Below are 27,391 nucleotides of genomic sequence, written 5' to 3'. Positions count from 1 at the left end.
AGAGCAAATTCATTCGACTTTGCAAAATAAAATTGCACCACTAGATGGGTGAAGAAATTACATAATGTCCCTTTAAGAAATCTATTCACTTTGCTACTTGAGAATCACCAGAGTGCCAAAACAAAACAAAAAAAGAACATATATTTATATAATACATGTATTAATAAGTTAGCTTTATCAATAACAACATACACAGAGACATGGTCAGGCCGTTTTAATTTACAAGCATGATCCTACGATTTATAGACATAAGCCCTCAATTAATTTTCATTAAACTGACTGAGGTCTACAAAATTTAATAACTTTACTTAGACCAAAAGAAAGTTCGACATTGGAAGACAAAATCCAGATTAATGAATAAAAAGTTTTCACAAAGCAAGCAGGTTAAAAAAAAAAATTAAACACAAGTTAATAGAGAAATAAAATTTAAAAAACAGACAAACCCACAAGAAAGAAGAAACCAAAGGTTACCAAATAGGCTTGACAAGCAAATACTGGTGATGTAGGCTGTAAATTCCTCGATATTTATTTGTATTATATTTGTTGCCTTAAACTTAAGACATCACAATGAATCTTTGTTTGCTTGAGAAAACAGTCGAGTGGCAGAAGAGGGCCAGAGCACCAGCAGTGTGACAGAAAGGGAATCATCAAAATCCCGAAACACGTGATAACAATTTTAAAAGATGAAGAAGAAGGAAACAAAAAAGAAAACATGTAGACTGTTGAGATGGTTCCAGGAAATTCAGACGTAGTTTGATTTATAATTTTTTGCTTTGGTATACTTCCACATGTGACGTTTTGCTGGATACATCAGAGACTTAAGAGCTTGATAAATTTATTGTGTACGGGAAGAAATTTACAATTAGTTTTTTTACATAATAAAGTCAAGTGCTAAAAAAACGTTTGAAAAGTGTGTTGTTTCCTGTTCGTCATCGGTTGTAGGGATTTCACTACACAATTTCAGACAAAAAAATAATACAGTAATACAGTACAATAATATTTCGGGGAAATAATACAGAGTGTAAAGATGCAATATATCAATATAGGGGTGATAATGGATGGAACTGCTTGGGACCAGGTATGAAATAACCTCATCTTTTTTTGTCTTATTTTCTCAGCTTTACATAAGCTGTACGTATGGATATTACAAAACTAAAGTTCTGCTTTGATGAATGTCCAAAAAGATAACCGTAATTAAGTCAATGAAATGCCAGTTTCTTTCTGTTCTATCTGCTCTCATCAAAAATATTGTCGTTATGAACCTTTTACAGGCAACATTTCAGCCACCCAAAAAAAAAAAATAGGGTCCTGATTGGAGAGTACGCGGAAGCTGCGGGCGGAAGAAGCTTCGACGGAAGCGGTTTGGTCTGTCAAAGGAGGAATTTTTTTTTTGCAGTATTTGACACAAAGAGGTTAATCCCACCAAATAGCACCACTCTTTCCCCCTCTTCCTCGACACCGGCGTCCGCTGCGATGATCCTGTTAGAAATCAATAACCGCATCATAGAAGAGACGCTGACGCTCAAGTTCGACGGCGCGTCCAACGGGTGAGAGATCATTGTTACACCTGGCTAGCACTGCTAACGTCAGCCAGCTAGCTTCCCCTTTAGCATTTACTGGAGAGGACTGCCGGGTTCAAAATTGCGGCTGATAAACGCTCAAAGCACGGGACTTTGCCGCTTTATACTCCTAATGGATATAAATACGTTTCAGTTTTCACGTTGAATTGGCTGCTTGGTCCTTTGTGGCTGCTTTGCCTCAAGCTGGGGTGTGTCTGCTCTGGCCGTGCCATGTCAGATATTGTAATCTCATTGAAACGTACCCCTCTGGTGCTTCTCCTGCGTTACGTGCAAGTTTAAAAAAAAATTCAATGTTTTGGTAAATTTGCTACAGCTGGCCATATAACTTAAGAGTAGAGTTTCTAAAAATATATCGTCTGGGCAGTAAAATAGCTAGCCGACCGCAATCCAGCCAGCGTTGGCAGCTATTTCGTTCGTGTGTAATTAAGAGAGACCACACTGGTTTTGGGAAATGGAATTACAAACATCCGCTAATGGCTCTACTAAAGAAATTCCACCTACTCTAGTAATGCAATTAAGCCTCGGTCCACCGCCGGTGACACATTTTGAACCAAGTTTGTCAACATGTCTGATGTTCCTTCCTCACGTCATTACTCACTAAACTACAGGGAACCAACTAACTCTGACAATTTCGTACAAAGCAGGCGTTTTCACCTTTTATAAAGGTCTTTTTTTTTTAAATGTGGTTTCCCACCGTACAACGCAACCATTTAGCGACTACATGTCAAATAACCATAGCTCTTTCTTGCTTCCGCATTCCTGTAGTCAAGCTGAGTCAAGTCTGCATCAGGAGCAGCTGCTGCTTTGGCCATAAACAGTATGCAGCTCGAACAAGTAGCTGCAGCATCCACCTTAGAAGTGCACATTTACTTCAGCACATTCCTTATATGGCGCTTTGGCTAAAGTAGAAAAGCCCTCTTTGAGCACTATAGAATTTGAAGCCTTTGACTAAAAAGATTCATTTTAGTGGATAAAAGCTTGAAAACATATGCGGCAAATCCTCCAAAATAAAAGGAATCTTTATTGGTCCTGTCACACTTACTCCTTTATCCCCTGATTGTAGCCTAATAATTTCTTCTGACCACGATGATTAAGCATCATCCTTGGAATCCTCTCCATCCAGCTTTATAAAAACAGCCGAACGAAACTGATAGCAGTGTCCTATTTCCATCTCTGCTTTACAAGTAATTTTCCACCTTATACTCCTCCCTCTGCTGTGGCAGCAAACGTTTATCACGAGGCACTTACCATATTCAGTGATATCATATAAATCTAATATAGCTTTCCTCTCTTGTTATCGTCATGGCAATAGCAACACTGCGGGCATGTTTCAGTTTTAAGCCGTATAAGCATCAGAATTTGGCCAGATATGACGGGGGAAAAAATGCCGCAATGATGCCTTTGATAGTATTAATCTTAGGCTAAGACTGACCGAAATTGACTGTAAGAATACTATTAAATTACCGACGACATGTATTTTTATGACATCATCGACAAGCATTTCGTGTCTGATTTAAGCCCTCATGTCAGCATTACATTTAAATCCCTGATTTAGAAATCTTTTGCCTCTTTACTTAAGAGTGAAACGATTAATTTAGCAGATTTTTGTTCAACAGAGCACAATGAATGCGGGGCTTATCTGTATTGCGTCACTCACATGCCGATTGTTGGTCCATGGCAAATTACGTCCGTTTCCTCATTTTGATTTCTCTCCACAGAACCAAACCAGAGGCCGTCGATGTGACCTTTGCAGGTGAGAACTGTCTCGCAGCTCTTCTGTGTTCTGACTGCACTGCACGGTTTCAGAGTTTAGTTCATCATTTCCTTTTAAGGGATCAATAAAAATAGTTTTTTTTTCATTTTATTTTAGCTTAGCTAAGCTCTAGGTTTAGATAGACTTTGAATATTCTGATAGCATCTGAAGCGGGGCAGCTACATCATCAGGGTGTTCCTGTCTGCAGTTTAGATATATATCGTCATCATAATATCATCTGGCACGTATAACTTTGCATCGATCGATTAAAGGCCTCCAACGGACAACCAAATTTAGATAAAGCGCACTTTCTGTGTGTTTTTAATTGTTTTAAGCCTCAAAATCTGGTCATTACTTTCCAGTTACGCTGCCAACCTGTAGCCGGTAACGTGTCAGTGTGCCAAGATGCTAGGTGAAAAAGGCTCAGGAGCTTTATTTGTCACCTGGCAGGCACTAATACTGTTCCTTACTCCTGCAGATTTCGATGGCGTCTTGTACCACATCTCCAACCCCAATGGGGACAAGACCAAAGTGATGGTTAGCATCTCCCTGAAGTTCTACAAGGAGCTGCAGGAGCATGGAGCTGACGAGGTAAAACATAGGAGGAGGCGACGCAGTCGGTATGGAAAGTGTTTTCGTGGTGGATTTATTTGTAGTTCTTAAAATACAGAAGCCTCGCCAAGCCCAGCAAGAAGCGTCTCACGTGATGGTTTTAGTGTGTCGAGTGACCAAAATGGTTCTGGTTTTTAAACTCGAATTGAAATGCCTTAAAGGTGCCTGATAAGCTGTTCCTTTTGTGTCAAAATAAACCGCTCGTGCACCTCACAGAGGTAAACGGTTGGTGCATTGTGTACTTTCGAGTTCACCTACATTGCACCTGGGAACTGCAATCTTACACAGCTACTACTATGCAAACATTGTCAGTAGGAAAAAATGCCGTAGTGACTGATGTACACTGCAGTTTGCCGTCAATCCCGGATGATTTAAGACGGAAAAGGTCATCATTGCACTCAGCACACACACCGTTACACTGCAAGCGCTCTGTGGCCATTTAAGGAAGAAAGCAGCTGCTGAGGCTTCTGGCAGAAACAGGAAGTGAGTTTGTGTGACTCACCCCAGGCGCGGAAGTGCTGACTGCGAGCAGCAGACACTGTGTGTTGATGGACTGGCTGCCATCCAACCACCTCCCTCCTCGTTCCATTAAGTTCAAGAGCAGAGGGATAAGTGAATGGCTCAACAGTGGCACATTCACTTATTCTACCCCTCGGAAGTCTTTCGGGAGTTGTTTTGCCAAATTGACGGTTTGGTCACATATTTTCCCCCCTAAAAGAATGCCCAGTTTAAAAAGCACGGTGTATTATTTTCATACCTGAGTCCGATTTGCATATTGCAGCAGTGCACCTCGGCTCGCCCCAGACTGACAGGTATCTATTAGAGACGAAGCCCCCCCCTTCAATTACCTCCACAGAATTCCGAGTTTGTAAACCTGCCCCAAAGCTCTTATAATTGTTGACATTTCTGTAAGTCTCTTGCTTCAAATTCACACCGGCTGTGAAATCAGCCAAGTGTCGAGCATTGTGAAAATCAAAGAGATCAGAAAAACCTCAACTAGAATAATTAGATGGTGTTTTCTCTAATAAGATTTGACTTTTAAGCTCATATTCTTGTTTCTTTTTTCTATTGCCCGCGTGTTGTGGCTTTTCTGTGACGTGCTACTTTTAGAAACCACACTGAGAGAGCTGTGATCTAACGGTCTTATTTTTAATTACAGCTGCTCAAGAGGATCTATGGGATTTTCCTGGTTTCACCAGAGTCCGGTAAGTTCTCACAATGTTACCGATCTCCTTCTAGAAATGACTAATAGCTTCTTTTTTTAAATTCTTTTTATGTAGATTGTCATCTTTGATGTCGGGTATGAATGAATGTATCAGTCAGAGTGAAGAAATTGAAAGTTGTGACCACCATTCAATAAAAACGTTGCTGGTTTCTGACCGGTTTCCTTTTAGGCTACAACGTGTCCCTCCTCTACGACCTGGACGCTCTACCAGCCAATAAAGCCGAGATTGTCCACCAGGCGGGGATGCTCAAGAGGAACTGCTTCGCCTCGGTGTTTGAGAAGTACTTCAAGTTCCAGGAGGAAGGCAAAGAGGGCGAGTCGAGGGCTGTTGTCCACTACAGAGACGATGAGTCGATGTGCGTCAGGCTTCAAACTTTTAAGTTTCAAATGTCAAAGGAAGTCACGTGATGTTAGATTGGTTTCAAATAGTCAAGGTCCTTTTATTTTACTGATGAATATACTGATATAGCATTCTAAGAAACCTTTAGAGATTCTCAAGAAGTTACAAGGGACTTTGACTGCATTGTAAGCACTATTTGGTAATCCTCATTTCTTTGAAGGCGTTAAACTCAAAAGGGTTATTTATTTATTTTTTTGCCACAACAGGTACGTAGAGGCCAAGAAAGACAGAGTGACCGTGGTGTTCAGCACAGTGTTCAAAGATGATGATGACGTCATCATCGGCAAAGTCTTCATGCAGGTGAGGGAGGTCAAATGCGCTCGCAGCCCTGTCATCATTCAGGATTGAGGCAAGGCTGCTTTGAAGCACTCCGAGCATCTTTGAAAAGATGCAGTGTTTAAATCTGTGACTAGGTTGTGAATACCGTAAGAATGCCCAAGGTTACGCCCAGGAATGCAGGTATCCCGATGATTGAGACCTTGCTGAGCACTCAGATGCATGCTTAATGTAGTTCGTTGGTTAGTTAGCCAAGTTACCGTAATCCATGTTAGCTAGGTGGCTAACACAAGTAAGCTAAGTAGCTATTATGCTAATGATTGTAATGGGGGAAAGTCACTTTTTTTTTTTTTTTTTTGTAAATCAATAAATTGATTAATTAATGAATGTATTGTACATTAGATATATTTCCTTGGTTGTTATTAGCTTTTGTAAGGAATTGGTGCTTGTAAAGTACTATGTACTGTAAGTTACTGCTATAATTAATCATTTGCTATAATAATTTATATGATTACAGTTTGCTATTGACTAATCCAAGCTTCTTTCTGCGTGTAGGAGTTCAAAGAGGGTCGAAGGGCCAGCCACACAGCTCCCCAGGTGCTCTTCAGCCACAGGGAGCCTCCTCTGGAGCTGAAGGACACAGACGCCGCTGTTGGGGACAACATTGGATACATCACCTTCGGTCAGTGCAATGCAGTTGGCATACACCCCCCCCCCGACCCAACCCGCTTATGATAACACAACTTATTTAGCAATTTTATGTATATGCTCTGTGTTTGACATTTTTCAGTCCTGTTCCCTCGACACACCAATGCCAATGCCAGAGACAACACCATCAACCTCATCCACACCTTCAGGGACTACCTGCACTACCACATAAAGTGCTCAAAGGTGAGTTTGCTTCTACCAAGGCTTAATATCTGAATAACTTTCTCTAAAATACCCTAGAATAATAATAATAGAATAAAAAGTTTAAATAAGGACTTTGAGATACTGAATTAGATATTGTTTTGTATGTCTTACCTCTAAGTTGCTGATCCAGTTGTATTTTTTTACCTGAATTTATTTTCTATCAATCGGCCAATAGTTTTAAGTGTCATTTTTTTGGCATGGAGACGGAGTTTGTTGACCTCACGAGATGCCGTGGCTGCTGTCATAACTTTGGGATGGTCCGCCACAGCTAAGTGAAAATTAAGAAGGAATCTGAGAAACTGAAATTGACTCTAATGACAGACCACAGAGGTCCTCCGTTGTAATGGTATGTTCCACTATCTGTTTCACCTGTTCCTTGGTGAAGAGACCAGCCACTAGTGAGTTTAAACAAAGGTTCTGCTTTAGGATTACTTGCTCGGCCACCCTCAGTGATCCTTTAATTAGCTCCTCATATCAATGTGGCATGTGGTTAGTGTCTGTTCAAACCTCTGATCACACATCAGATAACTGAAGTGGTTGTTAGATGTTTTGCTTATTGTTTTACCCTCCCCAGTCAGCAGGAAGTCAGCATGGACGGCTCTGAGTTCAATAGAATCTGCTAATCGACCATGCCATGTCTTACGCAGGCCTACATTCACACGCGCATGAGGGCCAAGACATCGGATTTCCTCAAGGTGCTGAACCGTGCTCGACCCGATGCAGAGAAGAAGGAGATGAAGACCATTTCGTGAGTATCCTCCGCTCCCCACAGTCCGCACAGCAAAGTCTGAATGGAAAAAGAAGGGAGAAGGAAATGAAGCAATATTGCTCTTAAAATCAAAGAAAACGATGACATTACTCTTTCCTTTCCTGTACACCCATTACTTTGTCCCATTCTTATATGTAGACTTACGGTGATGTGCATGAATCCTGAATAATGTCTCTTTAAAGAAGTTACACAGTCTCCCAGGTTCAGTCTCGTGATACATTATCTCTGTTTTTCTTTCTATTCCTTATAACACAAAAGTATTTCTCGTCTTATCTATCCCGAGCGCTGAATGTGTGTGTTTTTGAGGCGTGTTGCCATGTTTGCCTGCACCTCGCCGTGTTTAAGATAAGTCAGAATGGAACTTTTACAACACCCATCTTTACTAAACCCTCTAAAAGGGTTAGGGGTATCAAGAATTGCTAAATGTGTACTTTAGGAGCGCAGAGAGCCTTTATTCTGTGGGTAATGTGTAACTGGAATAACCGGAGAACCGCATCAACCGCCACCTTTTGAAGAAGGACAAACCTTTCAAAGTAACCCCTGTGCATTCAAAACAACTTGTGTGGTTTATAAAATGAAAATTCGATGTCAGTCAAAAATGGAATCCGTAGAAGTCGCTGTCTGCGAAGAATGCACAACTCGAACATCATGTTTCTCACTTACTGAGAAATGCAGGTTGCAGCATCTGGTTTTGTCATGTTTAAAGGAATAGTTAAAGCAATAGCATCCTGAGACTATTTTGAAACGTTATGACAGCAGGTTGTAAATAACCACACCTCATGGGAGACAATGGGCCTCATGCAAAAAGATTTTCATATTTTTAATCTAAATTTCTCTCACTTTTTTCGTACGAAGGTCTCGTACGAACACGCCACGTCAGATTAAAAAAAACGCTCTTAACTTGGGAAAAAGTGTGTAAACGACCTGCGTAAATGATGAATCCCACCCGTGCGTATTTAAGTGCATGTGCGCGAGGATAATAAATTTGCATACTCCAAGCCCAAAATAATACCATAGAAGGCTGTGCTTCCTCTCTCCTGTGTCAGGAAGTGTTGAGTGTTGAGTCATGAAAACGGCATCAAGGTGCAAAAAGAACAACTTTAGGGGCTCTGAGACTGAAGTTCTGCTTTCAGAGATCCAAAAAGGAAAATCTGTCATTTTTAGCAGTGTCACCAGTGGAATTACAGGACCTGCTAAACCGAAGAAATGGGAAGCAATTACAAGTGCTGTTAATTCCGTGTCACCGAAATAAAAGAATAAATGGTTTGATATGAAAATGGCTTTAAAAAAAAAAAAGGTCTCGCCATGGCCAGGCGCTCGATGACGGCAACTAAAGCCGTGCAATCAATTGTTGCCTCATCATGATGGCTCTTTGATGGGGTGGTCCATGAGGGGGGTCTTCTGGCACCACACCTTCTGGGCTGGTTCAGGTGGAGACCCTCGTTCATGGCAACATTGTGCAAATCTGGCATGCCTTCTCTGGGCTATAGAGCAGTTTGCCCCCCGCTGTATGGAGACACACCCACCTGGCCTTCAGCTCAGTGCGCTCCACAATGGCACGGGTGCTTTGATGCGTATATGTGTCTCGTGCTCCAATTATGTTTGGCAGTCCAGCCACGGCATGAAAGTCCCTCTTAATTTGTACTTGTTGGACAGCGGTGTATGGGAATTTGATGTACCATGGGTGATAAACTGATGAGAGATTTGATGACCAAGGGGAGCGCACGACTCACAGAGGACTGGGACACCCCGATCTGTCTCCAATCTCCCTCTGAAAGGTTCCCGTGGCCAAAAATCCAAGGGTGGTGAGGACCTGGACGTGTGGTGGAATTGGGTTTGATCGGCGTGTTTTTCTCTGGAGTTGTGGCTCTAGCAAGCTGCATATTTGTAGCAGCACAGTCCTTGGTGATCTAAATCGCGATGTCAGCCATTCGTCTGTCTACACGTTCTCGGAGCACACATGCGCTAAGGCATCCAAAAGTAGAAAGTCAGCCGCCTGGTTACGCTTCCCATTGACCTTGTTATATACAGTCAAATGAACCTTCAATTAGTGCATAATTTAAGTCAAACAGAATAATGTCAACATAATTATGAGGTATAATGTATATTTATTTATGTTTTCTTCAAAGTAATTAAATATACAATCCATTAGTCAAGCAAACTTGATTTGAATAACAGCGGACTGTTTTACGAAACTCCTACGACAGCTCTGGATCGCTCGTAAATTCTGTTCGTACCTGAAAGAAAACGTAAAATACGAAAAGATTGGTGAATGCGCTCATTCGACGACCTAAGAACAAATCTGTTTGTACGAACGGTTGTTGCATGAGGCCCATGCCAAACCCTTTCTCACAAGTTGAGAAAACAACGTCCCACACGCACTATTGGTGCATTTGTTGTTTTTGTTTGTTTTTGTTTTGTTTTTAGAAAAATGTTAAAAAAATTCAGAAAGGGGAAGAAAAAAAAATCTGGTTTGATGTGCATTGTCAAATATTTTGATGATTAGAAATGTGATTGTCAAGAAGTCGTATGTGCGACTGATTCGACGACAAAGTAGATACGATCTGTTAGAAATGTGGGCCATGTTGGTGTACTGTAGAGCTTGTGAGCAAAACTTCGTACAAATCCGCGCAGCTGATCTATACGGGATATAGAATTTTCACATTTGAGACAGAGAAACGCGTTTTTTCTTTTTTCTCAGAGCCATGCGCCCTCTGCACCTCTGTTTTTGGTCTTAATGCCATGCCAAGTTAACTGCATACTGCTTGTAGCTGAGTTATTGCCACATGGATGCTCTAAACTTACGACATGTTTTTTTTTTGTGGGATTTTCAGCGGGAAGACCTTCTCCCGCTGAGGCCGGCCTCCACTTGAGAAATCCAAACCCCCTGTGGGCACGCCCAAGTGCGCCACAACGAGACTCAACGCCACATCGGACAGGACTCCAGGACGCCTTTAAATGCCCCGCCCAGCCTCCCAAAAAATGTGTCCAGCCTTTCCTTTATTTTTCTTTTCTTTTCTTTTTTTTTTTCTTTTTTCGGATGAGTAAAATAACGTCGGCTCTACATAGGGAAAGCCAAGGCTCAAGATAAATGGAAAAAAGGGCATTCCTTGCTTTGCATAGTTGAAGAGAATTATTAGTCCTATATAAATATATATATGAACAAAATGAATGAAATTTTTGATACGATATTTTACTCCATTTGGTACTCTTGCTTGCCCCTCAGCCCTCACCATGCAATATCCATGCATTGGATTATTTCAGTCCCCCCCCCCCCACCCTCTGTGCTTTCATGTCATCTGTACCATTGTCATTTGAAAAATAAATCACTCTTTAAAAAAACACTCTTTGTTTCTTTCAATCTATATTTATCAATCTATATATTAGCAGTTTGTAGTTGGATTCTCAGGCTCTTATATGCTTTAATGTTGTGATACTGTTAGAATAAGCACAGTGGAAAAAGTAAGATCCCGTTTTCCTGTTCATATACTTTTTTGGATCTACAGTGCATTCGGAAAGTATTCAGACCCCCTTCAATTTTTCACCATTTGTTATGTTGCACCGTTAAGTTAAAATCATTTAAATTATTTTTTTTCCCCATCAATCTACACTCTGCACCCTATAACGACAGCACAAGCTCAGAATTTAAAAAAAAATTGCAAATTAATTAACAAAGAAAAACTGAAATATCATGTGAACATAAGTATTCAGACCCTTTGCTGTGACACTCACGTATTTAACTCAGGTGCTGTCCATTTCTTTTGATCACCTTTGAGATGGTTCTACACCTTCATTAGAGTCCATCTGTGCTGACTTAAATTGATTGGACATGATTTGGAAAGGCACACACCTGTCGATATAAGGCCTTACAGCTCACAGTGCATATCAGAGTAAAATGAGAGCCATGAGGTCAAAGGAACTGCCAGAAGAGCTCCGAGACAAAAATGTGGCAAGGCACAGATCTGGCCAAGGCTACAAAAGAATTCAGGCTGCACTTAATGTTCCTAAGAGCACTGTGGCCTCAATAATTCTCAAATGGAAGAAGTTTCAGACAACCAGGACTCTTCCTAGAGCTGGCCGTCCGGCCAAACTGAGCAGTCGGGGGGGGAAAGAGCCTTGGTGCGAGAGGTAACCAAGAACCCAAAGACGACTCTGGCTGAGCTCCAGAGATCCTGTGTGGATATGGGAGAAAGTTGCAGAAAGACAACCATCACTGCAGCCCTCCATCAATCTGGGCTATATGGCAGAGTGGCCAGACGGAAGCCTCTCCTCTGCAAGACACATGAAAGCCCGATGGAGTTTGCAAAAAAACACCAAAAGGACTCCCTGACTGTGAGTAAGAAGATTCTCTGGTCTGATGAGACCAAGATTGAACTATTTGGTCTTAATTCTAAACGGTATGTGTGGAGGAAACCAGGCACTGCTCATCACCTACCCAATACCATCCCAACAGTGAAGCATGGTGGTGGCAGCATCATGCTGTGGGGTGTTTTTCAGCTGCAGGGACGGGGCGACTGGTTGTGATTCAAGGAAAGATGAACGCTGCAAAGTACCGAGATATCCTGGATGAAAACCTTGTCCAGAGTGCTCAAGACCTCAGACTGGGCCGAAGGTTCACCTTCCAACATGACAATGATCCAAAGCACACAGCCAAATTAACGCAGGAGTGGCTTAGGAACAAGTCAGTGAATGTCCTTAAATGGCCCAGCCAGAGCCCTGACTTAAACCCAATTGAACATCTCTGGAGGGACCTAAAAATGGCTGTCCACCAACGTTCCCCATCCAACCTGACAGAGCTGGAGAGGATCTGCAAGGAAGAGTGGCAGAAAATCCCCACATCCAGGTGTGAAAAACTTGTGACATCATTCCCGAGAAGACTCATGGCTGTACTGGCTCAAAAAGGTGCCTCTACTAAGTACTGAGCAAAGGGTCTGAATACTTAAGTTCTTGTGATATTTCAGTTTTTCTTTTTTAATAAATTTGCAAAAATTTCTATGATTCTGTGTTTGTGCTGTCGTTATAGGGTGCTGAGTGTAGATTGACGGGGAAAAAAATTAATTTAAATGATTTTAACATAAGGCTGCAACATAACAAATAGTGAAAAATTGAAGGGGGTCTGAATACTTTCCGAATGCACTGTATATACTATTTGGATCGGTATTAATGAATCCTTGTTATTGTTATTCTTTTTTCCTTCGTATGAAATCTCAAACTCTTGAAACCTGCATGCAGCTCAATTTGGCCCCTATTTGGTTTCGTAAAACTACCAACGATGTGCCAATTCAAAGAGGTTTCTGCATCCAGTGTAAACTTATTAACAATACTAGTTATGCCTTCGTATAACTACACATTAAAAAGCATCTGCTTTATGTGTGAACTCATATTTCCATGTAACTGATGCGCTGAGGAAGTCTACTCCCGTGTGTAAATGGATGCTGCATGTTCAGTCAAGGTATTTTCTATCAATCGGCCAATAGTTTTAAGTGTCATTTTTTTTGGCATGGAGACGGAGTTTGTTGACCTCACGAGATGCCGTGGCTGCTGTCATAACTTTGGGATGGTCCGCCACAGCTAAGTGAAAATTAAGAAGGAATCTGAGAAACTGAAATTGACTGTAATGACAGACCACAGAGGTCCTCCCTTGTAATGGTACGTTCCACTATCTGTTTCACCTGTTCCTTGGTGAAGAGACCAGCCACTAGTGAGTTTAAACAAAGGTTCTGCTTTAGGATTACTTGCTCGGCCACCCTCAGTGATCCTTTAATTGGCTCCTCATATCAATGTGGCATGTGGTTAGTCTCTGTTCAAACCTCTGATCACACATCAGATAACTGAAGTGGTTGTTGGATGTTTTGCTTATTGTTTTACCCTCCCCAGTCAGCAGGAAGTCAGCATGGACGGCTCTGAGTAGATGCGCTTTGAAAATATCTGATCCTTTTTGCTACAGGCATATTAAGACAGAGAACAAAGCATTTTTCTGTATATCGTCTCTTTGCGATGTATATGCAAAGGGAAAACAAACTGAAAACACCTACTTATGGCACCATCCTCCTAAGACTTGTGATCAGTGTATCGTTCAGTAGAATCTGCTTTATGTGTGAACTCATATTTCCATGTAACTGATGCGCTGAGGAAGTCTACTACTGACTATAAAAGCGTTCTGTGTGAATTGGATTCATTCTGAATCTAAGGAATAGGATTTGATTGGATTATGATTACAATGAATTGAACCCCAATTGGCTTCAATTGGACTGTGTTATTGAAGTGCCTTGAGATGACATTTGTTGTAATTTGGCGCTCTATAAATAAAACTGAATTGAATTGAATTGAATGGTGTGTAAATGGATGCTGCATGTTCAAATCAAGAGTGACTCCAGATTGCTTTTTGAAACTGAATGGGTTTATTTCGCTGACAGAGAAAAATACACCGTCACCACAGTAAGTTTACAGTAGATTTTGTGGGATACTTTGCTGAGTGACAGAAGAGAACAGGGAGCAGAATAATGCTCGCAACGATCAAGCTTCTTCGCCCTCATTTTTGGGCTTTTTGTCTTCCTTCTCTGACTCAGATGAAGAGGAGGAGGAAGAAGAAGAAGAGGATGAATCCTTCTTCGCTTTGGACGTTTTTCTTTTTTTCTTTTTAGCTGACTTTTTGCTGACTGGAGCAGCCTCCTTGTTGGCTGCAGCCGCCTCCTGCTCCTCCTCAGCAGGGGCCTCCTCGGGAGTCTTGGAGGGAGCTGATTTGTTAGAGGGAGCGCTTTCTGCCTTCAGTGCTGCTTCCTCTTTCACCACCTCCTGATTGTCCTCAGGCTTTTGCTGATCTGTAAACACAAAGATGAAACAGATTATTATATATTTGTTTTTACACGTTTCTAAATGAGCTTCGGCTTTCTCGTAAGCACTGTTTGATTCCGCCAGAGCCGATAAAAGATCCGTCTTTTTGAGCTTGATTCACATCTGAAAAAATTCTATGACGTTTTTTTTTTTTATTTCCACGAGTGTTAAAATTAGGTTGTGATTACATGCAGTTACAGGGTGACGGCGACTTAAAGCAGTTTAGTGACGTGATTAGCTGTAAAGGAACAGTTTTGACATTTCGGAAATGAGCTTATTCATCCATCCTCTCTTCCAACCCTAAGAAAGAAAGTCAATAAGCGGACTTCCCAAAACTACTCCTTTAACCAAAAATGGCATACGGAGAGGGTTTTGTGTTCAACTCTGCACTCAGCTCCAACAACTGTAAGGTGTAAATAACATCATCAGACATGGATGGATTATGAAACAACACCTCTGGGCAAAGACTTGGAAAAAAAAACCACACAAAGTAACCACATATCAACACAATACAATTTACGGTTGTTTTGTGTCTCCAAATGTGCGCCTTCGGATATTTTTCTATAATTATAATTATCTTTTTTTGTTCTGTGCCTCATTTGATTGTCTATGTGTACATTTAGTAATTCTTTGTCTCTTTTTTTTTTTTTTTTTTTTGCTCCATTTTTGGGGACTCTCATTTTGATCCGTTTTTTTTGTCTCAATTTGCGTCTCATATGGATCTTTTGGTGGATCTTTGTGTTCATTTGTGTCGCCGTGTGTCTCGTTTTGGACATTATGCACCTCCTCGCTGCCATGTTGTCTCTCTGTGTGGCCGGTTCATGGCCCGTCATCGCGCAGCTCTTCGTTCACGCCTCTTTTGTGTTACAAATCCTATCACTTGGCACAAGACCAAACTCCATACGAAACCCTTGGACATTTGGGGCCTGTGTCTGGTTAATTAATCTCTCCATCTCATCAGTCATACTGCTTACACCTTTAAACAGTCATTGTTTTATTTAGTCATCTTTTTGCTTGTTTGCTTTCTTTGGATAGGAGCCAATCAGATTAAACCGATAACATTATCAATCAGTAACCGGCCAAGCTTGCTTGGATTAAAGCTGATTAAAACTGATTAAAGCTTCAAGGTAACAGGTTCAAGGTAAACTTCAGGTAAACTTCAATCAAGTGGTCAGGTTTGTTGTTATTGGATCCGGTGTCTTATTCAAGCCAGATTCAGAACTTACCACTGTGCAGTACATCCTCTAAAGCAAACTCCAAGCTGTCAGGGAAGAAAAGCATAAATAACGCACCGGCTCTTGTAATGCCATTCCTTTAAACACTTTCAGGAGCATATCATAAAAGCAGACTTGCAAATTATAGAAGATCTAAGATCCTAAAAAAAAAAAACGCTACACACATTAAAATTTACACATAAAGACACTATGGATGTTTTCAAGTATATAGGAGTTGACAGCCCTCTGGGGAACTGACCTCAGAGCATCCTCACCTGTCAGCATCAGCACATATGCCGTGGATCAGCTCCTGGTAGCTGTTGATTTCCTGCTCCAGCTTCATCTTGACACACAGCAGGTTCTTGTTGGTCTCCAACTGCAGCTCCACCTGCGACCTCACCTCCTTCAGCTCTGCTTGCAGGTCAGCTATCACTTGGCTGAGCGGGCCCAGCTGTTGCCCGTACTCTGCTTTGGTGTTCCTCAGAGAGTCCTCCCGAGCGCGGATCTGACGGCGAGACAGAAAACTGACTTTGGACTTTGTTTCGTCTTTGGGGAGTAAACCAGAAGAAGCGCGACATCAAAGCACAGAAATCACTGGGACTTATCAAGAATGCCTCATGCTGATAGTTTGTTTTGCTTTGCAACAGCGCATCCAGATGGCTCGAGGATGTGTTGTTTTTTTTTTTTGTGGTTTTAATAAGCGGTTTTACAGTGTAATGACAGACAAGTCAGGAATGCCTGTGAAGACGACCGGGAGACAAACAGCCCTGCAGGCGGTGTTATCGTGCTGATATCTTAAAGCAAAGTATTTGTCCATGTCCAGAAGAAGCGCTTTTGTGAAACACATGAAAAATGTTGACGGTTTATGTTTGAAAAAGCCTGTGTGTGTGTGTGTTTGTTTGCGGTTACCTTGCTGAGCTCTGTCTGAATCTGAATTTCCAGAATCTTCTTCTGCTTCAGCAGCTCCTTGAGCTCCGACTTCCCAGACTGCAAGGCCTCAACGTTTTGGGCTTCCTCCACCTTGATGTTATCAAACTATGGGAGGTGGGAGGGCGGACATGATGGAGGCAGTGAGATGGACGCAGGAGTGTAGATCGAGATAAAAAAGTGGCGTTCAGATACTACCTTGCTCTTGTACCAATCCTCCGTCTCCCTCAGGTTATTCTGGGCCACTTTGTCATACTGCACGCGAATGTTGTTGACAATCTCATGCAGGTTGGAGTTCTGGGGCTCCATCTCCACCTTCACTTCGGAGTTCTTGATCTTCTCACGCAGATCGTCCACCTCCTGCAATAAACCACACTTATATGCTTGCCTCTAATTTGAAGTACAAGTGTGCAAACTTGGGAAGTGTTGGTCTCCAGCCTCACATCCTGGTGTTCCTGCTTGAGGCGAGCCAGCTCATCCTTCACCAGATCGATCTCTTTCTGCATCTGATCTTGGCCCAGTTTGATGTCCTCGTTGATCTTCTTCAGATTCTCCACGTCTTTTTCAAGCTCCTTCTTTCCCTTTATCTCATCGCCAAGCCTGCAGACAGGAGGGGGGGACCCAACAGTGATCCATAAACTCACCAGAAATGTTTTGCTGTGGCAGGATACTCACTTGTTCTTGAAGTCTTCATTGGCCAGCTTGGTGTTGTCATTCATAAGCAGCAGCTTTGCGTTGTCTGTGGTGATGTCTTTCATCTGAGAAGATGAATAGAAAATCACGTAAGAAAACCACAAACACTTGAATGCAAAAAAAAAAAGAAAAAACAAAGAGATTATTTTCTTTTAGAACTCACCCGGTTCTTGAGCTCGTTCAGGGGTTCCTGGATTTTATCCCAGTCGCGACCCTCGGGTGCTTTCCTCTTGGCTAAGATGTCATCGATCTGTTTCTCCAGATCTTGGTTTTCCTCCTGCAGCTGCTTCACTTTGTCCAGGTATCCGGACAGCCGATCATTCAGGCCGCGCATGGTCTGCTTGTCGTCCGCGGGGACGGCGGCAGGAGCGGCAGGCGCCGGAGACGCGGTGCGCAAAGGGGCCGCCTGCGTCACCGGGGCGGAATCTCTTTCAGTCTCATTGCGGAGCACGTTACGCAGCCCCTCCAGGCTTGCCACGGACACCCTGGAGCCCCTTCCCCCGGCTCCACCAAACATGCTGGCGCTGCTGTTTGTTGGCATTTTTGCTGCTGGTTGAGAGAGCTGACGGTGGCACAGAGCGTTTGTTCAGGTTCGAAAGTCACCAGATGGATGCAAAGGATACAGGTGAGTTTTATACCCGCTGTTTGCGCTCACATCCGCCCCAGTGATGGCATTGGCTCTTGGATCCAAGCCCCACTCCTGGTCAAACAGGTACCGAGCTGAAATTCAAGTATTTCATGTTGACCTTTTCAATTTTCTCTCCATATCATCGTACTTGTCCCCTTCTGATTGGGCGCGCGCACAGTTTTGGGGAGGTGATGGGTGGTACCGTCCACCATAAAAAGCAGGTGTCCCATGGGGCTAGGTGTCTTCTTCGCCTCTCACCTGTTCAGATAGACTTCAGCTCCGGTTAACAGGCTTCACTATGTCTAAACCAAAAGATTACAGCAGCCAGACGTACAACCCCGGCAGCGGGGGACCAATTAAAAGCCAACCGCCCAAAGCCATCGACTCGTCGGGTAAATCCAAGGAGAAGGAGGATATGGTTGGGCTCAATAACAAGTTCGTCCAGTTGATTGACAAGGTTTGTAAATAACTTTATATACTATATCATATGGCAAATTGCTTGAAAAAACGAATGAAGCAGCAATTAATGTATGTTTAAATTAATTCAAATCACATTAAAGACAAAAACACTTCAAAAATCATTATTCTATTGCTTTTTAAATTATTCTTTTTAGATTAGGTTTTTTTATTTCTCTATTTTAGTAGCCACAGTTGTATAATATTTGATCAACATTATTAATTATAAGAAAATTATAAAAAAAATATGAAAGATTGAATATGTTTGCGCATCTTTTGCATAAATTAAGCACAGATTTAGTGCTGCTTTTAGCTCTTTTGAAACAGTGCAAAATCACAGTGCAAATCTTTTGAACAATACAATGACTGTAAAACCAATTTTCAAGAGCCCTGTTAAAATTTTCTTTTACCTGAGGCCATGGAAAGTGAGCTTATCTGTACTTGCTCCAGGTTGCTGAAGGTAAATCTAGGACGCCACCTTGTGGAACAATTAGAGAACTTTTAACCTGATGCCTGAAAGGGTTAACAATAAACCACGACCAAGGCCTCAAAGTCAAGCTGCGCGGTTGATTTTTGAGTATAACACACTATTTTCCACACATTACACATTTTTACCTCAGTGTGTACATTCCTTTCCCCGACAAATGAGACAAAAAGGCACGGCAGCAAAAGTTTTGGCGCAAAATTCCCTCTTGTATTTCTATTCAACGCCTCAAGTTTGTCTCCGTTAAAGGTGAAAAACCTGGAGAACGAGAAAAAGAAGCTCAACACGAAACTCAACATCCTCAAGCAGCAGGAGGACTACGGTGCAAAGGTGGACGACATCGTGAAGCAGGTGGGCAATGAGCTGCAGCAGCAGATCGACACCTTACTCCAAGACCAAGAGAAACTGAAAGATGAGCTGCAAAAGAACCAGCAGGAGGTTGAAGACACCAGGAAGAGGTCAGCAGGTCACATACAAAAGCTACATTTATTCCATGTTCTGCTTCTTTAATATCTGTTTGTCTCAGCTTTAAACAACCAGACAAGTCCAAATGTTACATATGTCAAAAACTTCATTTCCCAACCCTTTATATGTAACTGGTTGCAGTTACGAGGATGTGTTGAAGAAAAAATTGGAGCTGGAGAACGACTTTGTCGTCACCAAAAAGGTACTGGAGACTGCCTATGCTGCTTGTTTTTATCAAGGCTTTAAGAAACAAAGTAAAAAAGTTGTCACTTTAATCTCAGTACTCGCATTCATACGTGTGTGTAAAATTTGGACAACAGGCGGTGGATGAAGGACACTTGGCAACTGTGGAGCTGGCCCTGGAACTGGAGGACCTAATGGGAAAGATGGACTTCCTCAGGGTCGGCTACGATGAGGTAATGACATACAGAGATTTAGCTTGAGAGAAGGCTACGGAAACAAAGAATTATTTCCAACCTGCAATTCTCCTCGTGTCTGCCCCCTGCAGGAGATCAAGGAGCTGGAGTCGCAGGTCCAGAATCAGACGGTGACCCTCCGCGACACCGGCACACGGTCCCTGGACATGGAAGAGATCGTCAAGACCATCAAGGTTCAGTATGCCAACATGGCCAACCGCACCAGAGAAGAAGCGGAGCAGTGGAACCAAAGAAAGGTGAGTGATAGATTTAAAAAAAAAAAAAAAAAAAAAAAAGAGGTCTGTCAATCCTTTTTTTTTTAATTTTAAAAATTATTATTCTTTTTTTTAAATTTTTTTTATATTTTTTAAATTTAAAAAGAAATTAAATTTAATTTAATTTTTTTTTAATTTTTGTATTTATTCAAAAATATATTTTTTAAATTTTTAAATTTTTTATTTTTATTTTATTTCTATCTGTCTGTCAATCTTAGATAAATGTTATAATTCGATTTACTCTTCCACTCAGGTGGATATCATGGTCTTAACTGCTGGACAGCGTGAACAAGACGTGCGGGACATAAGAAGGGACATCTCCGACACCGTGCGTCACATCCAGAGGCTCAAAGCAGATCTGGAAAACTTGAAGAGAAAGGTGAGCTTCAAGCCGAAACACACCGAATTTAGGCATCTGCACCCATACCAACTATCCTACCAGCTGCTGATCCTCTATCTCTGTTCACCTCTTCAGGATGACTCTCTGAAGAGGGACATCGATGAGGTTCGACAAGACAGCGAAGAAAACCTCAAAAAATACCGAGAGCACATCACCCACCTGAAGGAGGCCTTAAGACAGAACAGGCAGGACTTGGCCCAGCAGATTCGTGAACACCAGGAGCTGCTGAACCTCAAGCTGGCCCTGGACATCGAGATCGCCACCTATCGCAAGCTGCTGGAGGGCGAGGAGCAGAGGTTTGTAACGGCATAAATAAGGGGAGTGAGAGCACATCAATGTGTAAGATTAACATGTTTAAATGCTCGCACTCACTGTCTCTATTCTGTCTCTTTGAAGAATGAACTACTTCATGCGCAAAACAGGTGAGAGCCTTTTACTACAGCTTCTTTAATGAACAGTTCTGAAAAACCTAGATTAAATTTGACATATGTACCTGATATTTCTGTGTTGTTTTGCTGACACGCATAGTTTTATGGGGTTGCAACTTTGAAGAAGTGAAGATAATTGATAGTTTTTCTGTTATTTCTAATCATTTTCTTGAACCCTTGCGCCCTCTTGTGGGATTTCTGAGCCTTAAGTTGGAAACCACTCAGAAAGTATGATTGTTTTTTTTTTTTCAACGTCTACACGAATAAAGCCTCAATAACGTTATGAAAACCAACGGCTCAAGGAATGATGTATCCAATTCTAATACTTAGTTTGAGGATGAAAATTCAGTGGCTTAAAAGTCAAAATCAAGAACTTCAGCTAAAGGACACAAGACACCAAAAGTTCAATGAAACTGCCAAATAGATTAATAAAATATATATCTTTATATATGTAAGCCGTCCGACGCTTCCGCGAAGCTTGTGTATAAATATTTGTAGGACCTAAAAATAAATGGATATAACACAAAGTATCCATTTGATCACGCATTAGCATTCTCAGGCTTCATTGATGTTTTGTGCTCCACTAAAGTCAAACATCTCTTTTGCTCAGATTTCTAAAAACAAACCAACCAATCCAAGTCCTTGCTTGCATGCAGACGTTCCCCCGCCAGAGAAGACACAAGCTGCACAGCCCAACAATGTCCCTGCAACCAGCATATCACCAGACACCACTATTACCCCTCCAGCCTTCCCCTTCTCCAAGAAGCGCCTGCTGATCCGGGTGGAGGTGGAATCCGGCCGAGTCGTGTCCGAAAGCTCCCATTACAGTGACTGATTGACTGCGTCATTGGAATATATACCTGTAAAATGTGAAATATTTAATCAAAATTATTTAAATTAAATTATTTGAGTGTCCCAAGTAGGTTTGAGATAACAGTCATACTCTTTTTGTTGTGTGTGCCTTCTGGTAGAGTGAACGTCCAACAGCAGCTTTGTGGCAGTTTTGAATGTTTTCTTCAAATCTTTGATTGATCGATTCAGTTTACTTTGAGCTTTGTTTTTTTTTTTCCTACCTTAGTTTACAGCCTTCTGGTGTTTCGCTGTCTTCTCTCATGTTCCTTGCTGATGTTTCCCTCAAACATTAATGTCTTGAACGGGATTGTGTCTTTGTCAAACTGAAAACCAGCCAAGAGAAGGATCCTAAAACAAGGACCTCGTGGGGTTTCAGCTTGCAGTTAAAGGAGTGTTTCTGTTCTGTTGAAAGTATACAAAGATAATGCTTGTAGAGAAGAAGCTTTTTGTCGCAGGCGCGTGCGTGTCTGTGAAACTTTTTACCTCATGTCCGCCAAATGAATACCAAGAAATTAGATTACAAGGTTTACTGGCAATGAAAAAAATTCCAAATGACTAATGAAGCTGCTCTCTTACTTTCTTTTTTTCTCACACAAACACACACACACATACAGTCATGGATGACATTTTAGAAATGATTGCGCACAATCTCATCCTGTTCCCTCCTCCCCTTCTCCCGGTTCTCCTCCGTCTTCTTGACAAATACACATGTGCGTGATATTCCGATGTGGAAAACGTACGAGAACATGGCAAGACAGACATCTCCTGACCCCAGCTCTCCTAATGTCCCAATTGTTCAGACCTTGTTCGCTCTTTAATGCGATTAAACATGATTATCATCCTGAGCTTGTCTCTGCCTGTGTGCTGTCTTGTTTCCACCCCCATACAAGAGGCACACATTTAAAACCCACTTCATCTTTATTGGTTTATCTTGCACAACATAGTCTGTGTTTAATCAGGCCTCAAACACAAAGCTAATTTCCACTGAATGGGCTTTACAGGACATAAAACTTATAGTCCTTAAAGACAAGGATTGGAGGACTGCAAGGACTACTTTTATCAAATTTAAAACTGGAAACATTTTATTACAATTTTTCAGAAAAATAGAAACTCGTAACTTTGTTGACTTTCATATCCAACTTGTTTATGCAAACCCATTTTTCACCTTCTCTGTCTCCCCTGCATGCTCTTATTTAGGGGGCTAATCGTGTTGCGGGCTCTCCCTCTGGCCCTCTCCCCTCTGTAGCTTGCATACCAGAATATAGATAAACACCAGCGAAGGAAGTAGGAGTAAACATTGCATGCAAGGTGGGGAGGTTGACGAGCAAAAACAATCTGCAGCCTGTTAAAGTGATGTTCTGAGCAGGCAGCACAATGACAGATGAGGATATCATTTTTTGTCTTTGACATCTATTTATAGGATGTACAATGTGGATACATTTGGATTACACTTGCTGAGCAAAGCTGACATCGGCTTTTGGCTCAAAGTTACAGAGTGCGTAATTCGCCACAGGGTTGCTGGCAAATGTGTTGAATCTTCAGACCACCAGAAAAATATTTATTTTTAAAGATATTATTTCTGCAACTGATTACTGCTTGATTTACATTTGGCAGAGCTGCTCATTTGTGGAAAGCAATTGATTGTGGAGAACAATGATTAATGTGCAGTGACTGATATTTCTTTAGCACCTGCCAACTGAACATGTTCTCTATCCTGTGAGGTTACAGATGAGACTCCTCCCAAAACCGATTCCCTGGTTGGTTTGTTCTTGCAGGGACTTAGAATCAGTAATTAATCCAAGTGTGCGCGAAGTGTGAAAATGCTGTTCATTGATGGGATGTTGGCAGATTTACCTGGTTAAATTACATAAACCCAACCATGAAATTACGAAAGATTTTTCTTTTGTAAAGTGGTTTTGTGTTACTGTGTGTTGAACTATGATGCCGTGGCTGAAAACCCTCTAATTGCATAAATGTTTTTATGAGGATATGGAAGTATCGCTTCAAAAAAGCCAAATGAAACAACAAAATGTGAAAGAACTGTTCTAAATTTTGATTAAACCTACTTGAGATGGTCTTTGCCTCTTCCAAAATGAGCTGATGCACATAAACGTTGGAGATGGAGATACACCAAGTTTTAAGCAAGCAAACATTCCAATGACAACTGTTTCTGTAAAGTAAAGAACAATGGTCGAACTGACACGAAATAATAATCATACGATACATGCACACTTAAAAAAATTTGATAAATATGGTTCAGAGAACTGGTTATGTATCTTTCATGTTAGGTTTTTAGTATGAGTTTGTAATTTGTGCACCCTCAACTTTGTTTATCCCAGCCATGTTTATAGGTGCCTCTACCTCCACCCTCTGGTGGCACTACTCAACCTTGTCTCTTTGATCCAAGCTTGAAAACATGCCTTATTGTCTTTTATAATGACAATAAGTTAAGCACAAACAGGTTTAAAACCTCAATTTAAAAGACAATTTGTGGAAGACAACAGCTGTTATAAATAAATATTTCTCAGCATTTAAGAAGCCGCTAGAATCTGAATTAAAAAAGTGTTTCCCGTGATACCTCCATATACTTAATAAATATTTAGATTATAGACCATTCTTTCACAATCCAGTCTCCTCTGATTCCCGTGTCCTTCTCCACCTGTCTCTGAGTTTCCGGAGAAGTTTGTATGCGGGCTCTGTGTACTGCCTGTTGGCCAGGCCGAGCACCAGCGGCACCACAGCCATGCTTCCGATACCAGTGCAGGACATCACGATGATGGTGGTGATGCTCCACTTGGTGTCACTGATTAAGAACGCTGTGGAGACGTGCATGTAAATGAGGTAAGGGACCCAGCAGGCCAGAAAGGTCAGCGACACCGCCACCACGCATCGAGTGTACCGCAGGTTCAGCCTTTGCTCCTGGTCTGAGGCCCGACTTCCTCGCTCCACCGCGCGGTGGAGGCGGCAGATGTGCTTCAGCTGACCTCGGGTGATGCACAAAACACGGCCAGTCATGCCAGCGATGATGATAATAACAGGTAAAACGATTCCATACACCTCCAAGTAGATGAAAGCGTTGGGGAACACCCGTCTGTAGGAGCAGCAGGTGCTCCCATTTATTGAACAGTTTGAAAGTTGCAAGAAGCTCTTGGTACTTTCGCAACAGCTGTTCCAGTCTGGCCCTGTCCAATTGTTCCAGCCAAAGGCTGGAAGAGATGCATACAAAAGTGGTGGCGTCCACACTACAATCAAGGCTAAAGGAAAACTGCGATGCATCCACAGGTTATTGTAACGCAGAGGGTCCGCAATGCAAATGTAGCGTTCGTAGTGCACCATTGCCAGGTTAAACAAAAATGCCAAGAAGAGGAAATTTGGGAATACGTGAGCCACCAGACAGGAGCTAAAACTCAACTGCCGGTTGAGAGCCATGAACGGGATGAAGGGCAGCGCCACGCCCGTGCACATGTCAGCCACTAGCAGGCTGAGGAAGAAGTAGTTGGGCGTGTTGTGGAGTTGGCGGTTACAGGAGATGCCCAAGATGATGACGAGGTTGGCCAGGATGATGGACGTTGACAGCGGCACGGTGATGGCATAAATGAGCTGCTCCTGAGATAGCAGAGCGTGAGAGTCCTTGTGGTCCATCGTGCGTGAAGTCTGATGCTTCTTTTTCATGTGGAGCCAGTTCTATGAAGGTGCAGCTGCCCTACAGGGGAGAACAAACAGCATCAGCAGCCACAAAAAAACCCCATCATCTGGATTTGTGAGCACTTTTTATCAGATCAACAGAGATCTCTTTTGTAAACGTGTTTCAGGAACTTGTGGTTCGTTAACTTTTCTTTTTCAAAGAGACACACAGAGGCTTGCAGGAAAAGGAGCCAAATTAAGCGGCGATGCAAAATGAGATTCAGGAGAAAATGTCACAGAAAGTGGTGCGGAGTCACTTTCTTGTGAAACCAAACAGGAAGAGATTGAATCAGTAATGATGCACCTCATAAACTCTGCAAGGGCAGATGCTGAATTAACTAACTGCATTTCATGTGATACACTTTGATTAAAGCTTTTAAAGCCTCACGTTGCAAGTTGCTTCAAAGGGATATTTGTCTTTAACGTGAACTAGCTGTTGATATCCTTTAAATATTAATATCCTTTTTTTTACTTTTTATTTTAGGCCTTCCTGTTAGCACTTTGGTCAGCTGCTATTGTTGTTTTAAAAGTGCATTATAAATAAACTTTGACTTGACTTGACTTGACTTAAATAGAACCACTTAAAATGACCATGCGGCTAAAGAGTCAGCTCAAGCAGAACATTTACACCGCATGCACTATTTCTATTCACCCCGTTTTATCTGTGGTGCCTTTGTATAGCTGCTAAGTCTGCCGAGCAGACAGACTTACTGTCTCATGTAAAGTCACATAAAAGCAGCTATAAAACCCCACAACTATAACTGACATTGTTCCCCTTTGTTGTCTCTTCACGACTGAAGGAAACATTTCCTCTTTGCTTGCCAACAGCAAATAAACATATGCATCGATAGTCAGGAGGCTACTCTCATTTAGTAATTCATTAGCTGGTATTATGAAGTTACACTCCCCATATTTCATAGGAAATCATACAGATTCTGAGTGTGAATAGTTGATCAATTTGTAGTGAGAAGATGCACACAGACTCTTAAAACTTTAAAGAACACCTGTATCTCACACATAGTTTTATTTCTATGGCCGTAATCATTTAATTCATTTAAATTCATTTAAATACGTATTTCTGTAACTGCTGGGAACATGCAACACGTACAAAGATTATTTGTGATATTTACACGGAAATTAAACATTGTAACTCCTGGATGTTGCAAGCGTTTATGTGGCAACAGGAATGATGTAATTTCCAAGCTTAATGGCGTCAAATTGACGGTTTCGCGTGTGTTTTTAGAGGGTCTCACAGGGGTCAATACAAGCAAACTTTACTGGTTCAAAACAATGTAATGAGGAGGGATCGACTTCAATCTTTTTTAAAGAAAATTTCTCTGACAGAAAAAAAAAAAAGTACCCAAACATAATCAAATATGATAGTTGTTTCAAACCACAAATATTTGAAGCAATGCATAGTGTGTCTAACGCATGACACAAACAATATCATCAGAAACGCTTGAAGACTGTTTGCAAAAGATGAAATAGGATATTTACCTTTTCGTGATGAATGGTCCAGCCGTGTATCATTTGTGAGACAAAATTTCAATGAAATGCAGTCTCTTATCAGAGTCAAGCCGGTAGATCATGTCCAGAGCGAGACCAGCACCAAGGTTCAACATTAACTACAGGAGCCTCCTCTTTATCTGTTACAACCCATTTCAGTAAAATTGACCACATCTGCTTTTACAAACCGCACCACAAACTCAGATAGAGACAAAACAAGGACCAAAGGCTGTTCCTCTCAGATAGTTTAAAGGGGAAGTGCACTCTAAAGGAGGAGGAGGCAGCAGTCATCCTGTCTTTTCCTGTCTTTTCCTGAAGGGGTTTGCCAGGAATCAGGACAGCGTACACTAACCCTTGACCAACTCAATCATATTTTTTTGTATTCTTTTGCATCTAATTATCCCATGCAGATATTATTCACCATAGCTCTGGATTCAAATCCATGAATGGATTGAGAGGACAGAAAGCTGTTATCAGCGGCTGAAAATAACAAGAACACACCAGGTTAACATCAACAGGCGTAGTATGTGGTGGTCTCCAAACCCTTCCTAGTGACCCTAATGATGCTCCTCCAAAGCCTCTGCAACACTCATCCCAGTAAT

The 27,391-nt window shown here is 41.8% G+C and overlaps 4 protein-coding genes across 5 annotated transcripts; 2 read left to right on the top strand and 2 right to left on the bottom strand.

Annotated features, from left to right (window-relative positions):
- Positions 1-1,316: 1,316 nt before the first annotated feature.
- arpc2 (actin related protein 2/3 complex, subunit 2) lies at positions 1,317-10,871 on the top strand. The gene is made up of 10 exons (XM_075477780.1): positions 1,317-1,547; positions 3,299-3,333; positions 3,812-3,924; positions 5,105-5,150; positions 5,340-5,526; positions 5,777-5,870; positions 6,402-6,528; positions 6,637-6,737; positions 7,406-7,506; positions 10,362-10,871. The coding sequence occupies exons 1-10, from the start codon at positions 1,474-1,476 to the stop codon at positions 10,381-10,383; spliced, it is 900 nt and encodes a 299-aa protein (XP_075333895.1). The 5' UTR covers positions 1,317-1,473; the 3' UTR covers positions 10,384-10,871.
- A 3,041-nt stretch (positions 10,872-13,912) lies between these two features.
- Positions 13,913-18,087, bottom strand: LOC142391736 (keratin, type I cytoskeletal 18-like). The gene is made up of 8 exons (XM_075477770.1): positions 17,359-18,087; positions 17,178-17,260; positions 16,946-17,102; positions 16,701-16,862; positions 16,485-16,610; positions 15,851-16,080; positions 15,588-15,622; positions 13,913-14,348 (listed from the first exon to the last, which is right to left on the bottom strand). The coding sequence occupies exons 1-8, from the start codon at positions 17,734-17,736 to the stop codon at positions 14,044-14,046; spliced, it is 1,476 nt and encodes a 491-aa protein (XP_075333885.1). The 5' UTR covers positions 17,737-18,087; the 3' UTR covers positions 13,913-14,043.
- Positions 17,979-22,947, top strand: LOC142391738 (keratin, type II cytoskeletal 8-like). 2 transcript variants are annotated; one of them, XM_075477774.1, is made up of 9 exons: positions 17,979-18,280; positions 19,013-19,221; positions 19,370-19,430; positions 19,549-19,644; positions 19,737-19,901; positions 20,173-20,298; positions 20,395-20,615; positions 20,716-20,741; positions 21,404-22,947. In XM_075477774.1, the coding sequence occupies exons 1-9, from the start codon at positions 18,122-18,124 to the stop codon at positions 21,580-21,582; spliced, it is 1,242 nt and encodes a 413-aa protein (XP_075333889.1). In that variant the 5' UTR covers positions 17,979-18,121; the 3' UTR covers positions 21,583-22,947. The 2 variants fall into 2 exon arrangements, with proteins under 2 accessions (XP_075333889.1, XP_075333890.1); XM_075477775.1 differs by having other exon boundaries at positions 17,981-18,280; positions 21,358-21,495.
- On the bottom strand, positions 22,499-27,003 carry LOC142391740 (G-protein coupled bile acid receptor 1-like). The gene is made up of 2 exons (XM_075477777.1): positions 26,781-27,003; positions 22,499-25,302 (listed from the first exon to the last, which is right to left on the bottom strand). Exon 2 carries the CDS (start codon positions 25,269-25,271, stop codon positions 24,219-24,221), a length of 1,053 nt encoding a protein of 350 aa, XP_075333892.1. The 5' UTR covers positions 25,272-25,302; positions 26,781-27,003; the 3' UTR covers positions 22,499-24,218.
- Between the last annotated feature and the right edge of the window lie 388 nt (positions 27,004-27,391).

This window comes from Odontesthes bonariensis, chromosome 11 (assembly GCF_027942865.1).
Source record: "Odontesthes bonariensis isolate fOdoBon6 chromosome 11, fOdoBon6.hap1, whole genome shotgun sequence".
Taxonomy (NCBI): Eukaryota; Metazoa; Chordata; class Actinopteri; order Atheriniformes; family Atherinopsidae; genus Odontesthes; species Odontesthes bonariensis.
The sequence above is the reverse complement of the archived record's forward strand: the minus strand, read 5'-3'. Positions and strand labels throughout refer to the sequence as shown.

Coding starts and splice junctions, on each gene's coding strand:
- arpc2 (XM_075477780.1), top strand. CDS start 1,474: ATGATCCTGTTAGAAATCAATAACCGCATCATAGAAGAGACGCTGACG. Junction 6,738..7,405: donor ACCACATAAAGTGCTCAAAG/GTGAGTTTGCTT, acceptor TGTCTTACGCAG/GCCTACATTCACACGCGCAT. Junction 7,507..10,361: donor AAGGAGATGAAGACCATTTC/GTGAGTATCCTC, acceptor TGGGATTTTCAG/CGGGAAGACCTTCTCCCGCT.
- LOC142391740 (XM_075477777.1), bottom strand. CDS start 25,271: ATGAAAAAGAAGCATCAGACTTCACGCACGATGGACCACAAGGACTCT.
- LOC142391736 (XM_075477770.1), bottom strand. CDS start 17,736: ATGCCAACAAACAGCAGCGCCAGCATGTTTGGTGGAGCCGGGGGAAGG. Junction 17,261..17,358: donor TGAACGAGCTCAAGAACCGG/GTGAGTTCTAAA, acceptor TCATCTTCTCAG/ATGAAAGACATCACCACAGA. Junction 15,623..15,850: donor ATATGTGCTGATGCTGACAG/GTGAGGATGCTC, acceptor CTTCCCTGACAG/CTTGGAGTTTGCTTTAGAGG.
- LOC142391738 (XM_075477774.1), top strand. CDS start 18,122: ATGTCTAAACCAAAAGATTACAGCAGCCAGACGTACAACCCCGGCAGC. Junction 19,222..19,369: donor GTTGAAGACACCAGGAAGAG/GTCAGCAGGTCA, acceptor AACTGGTTGCAG/TTACGAGGATGTGTTGAAGA. Junction 20,299..20,394: donor TGGAAAACTTGAAGAGAAAG/GTGAGCTTCAAG, acceptor TCACCTCTTCAG/GATGACTCTCTGAAGAGGGA.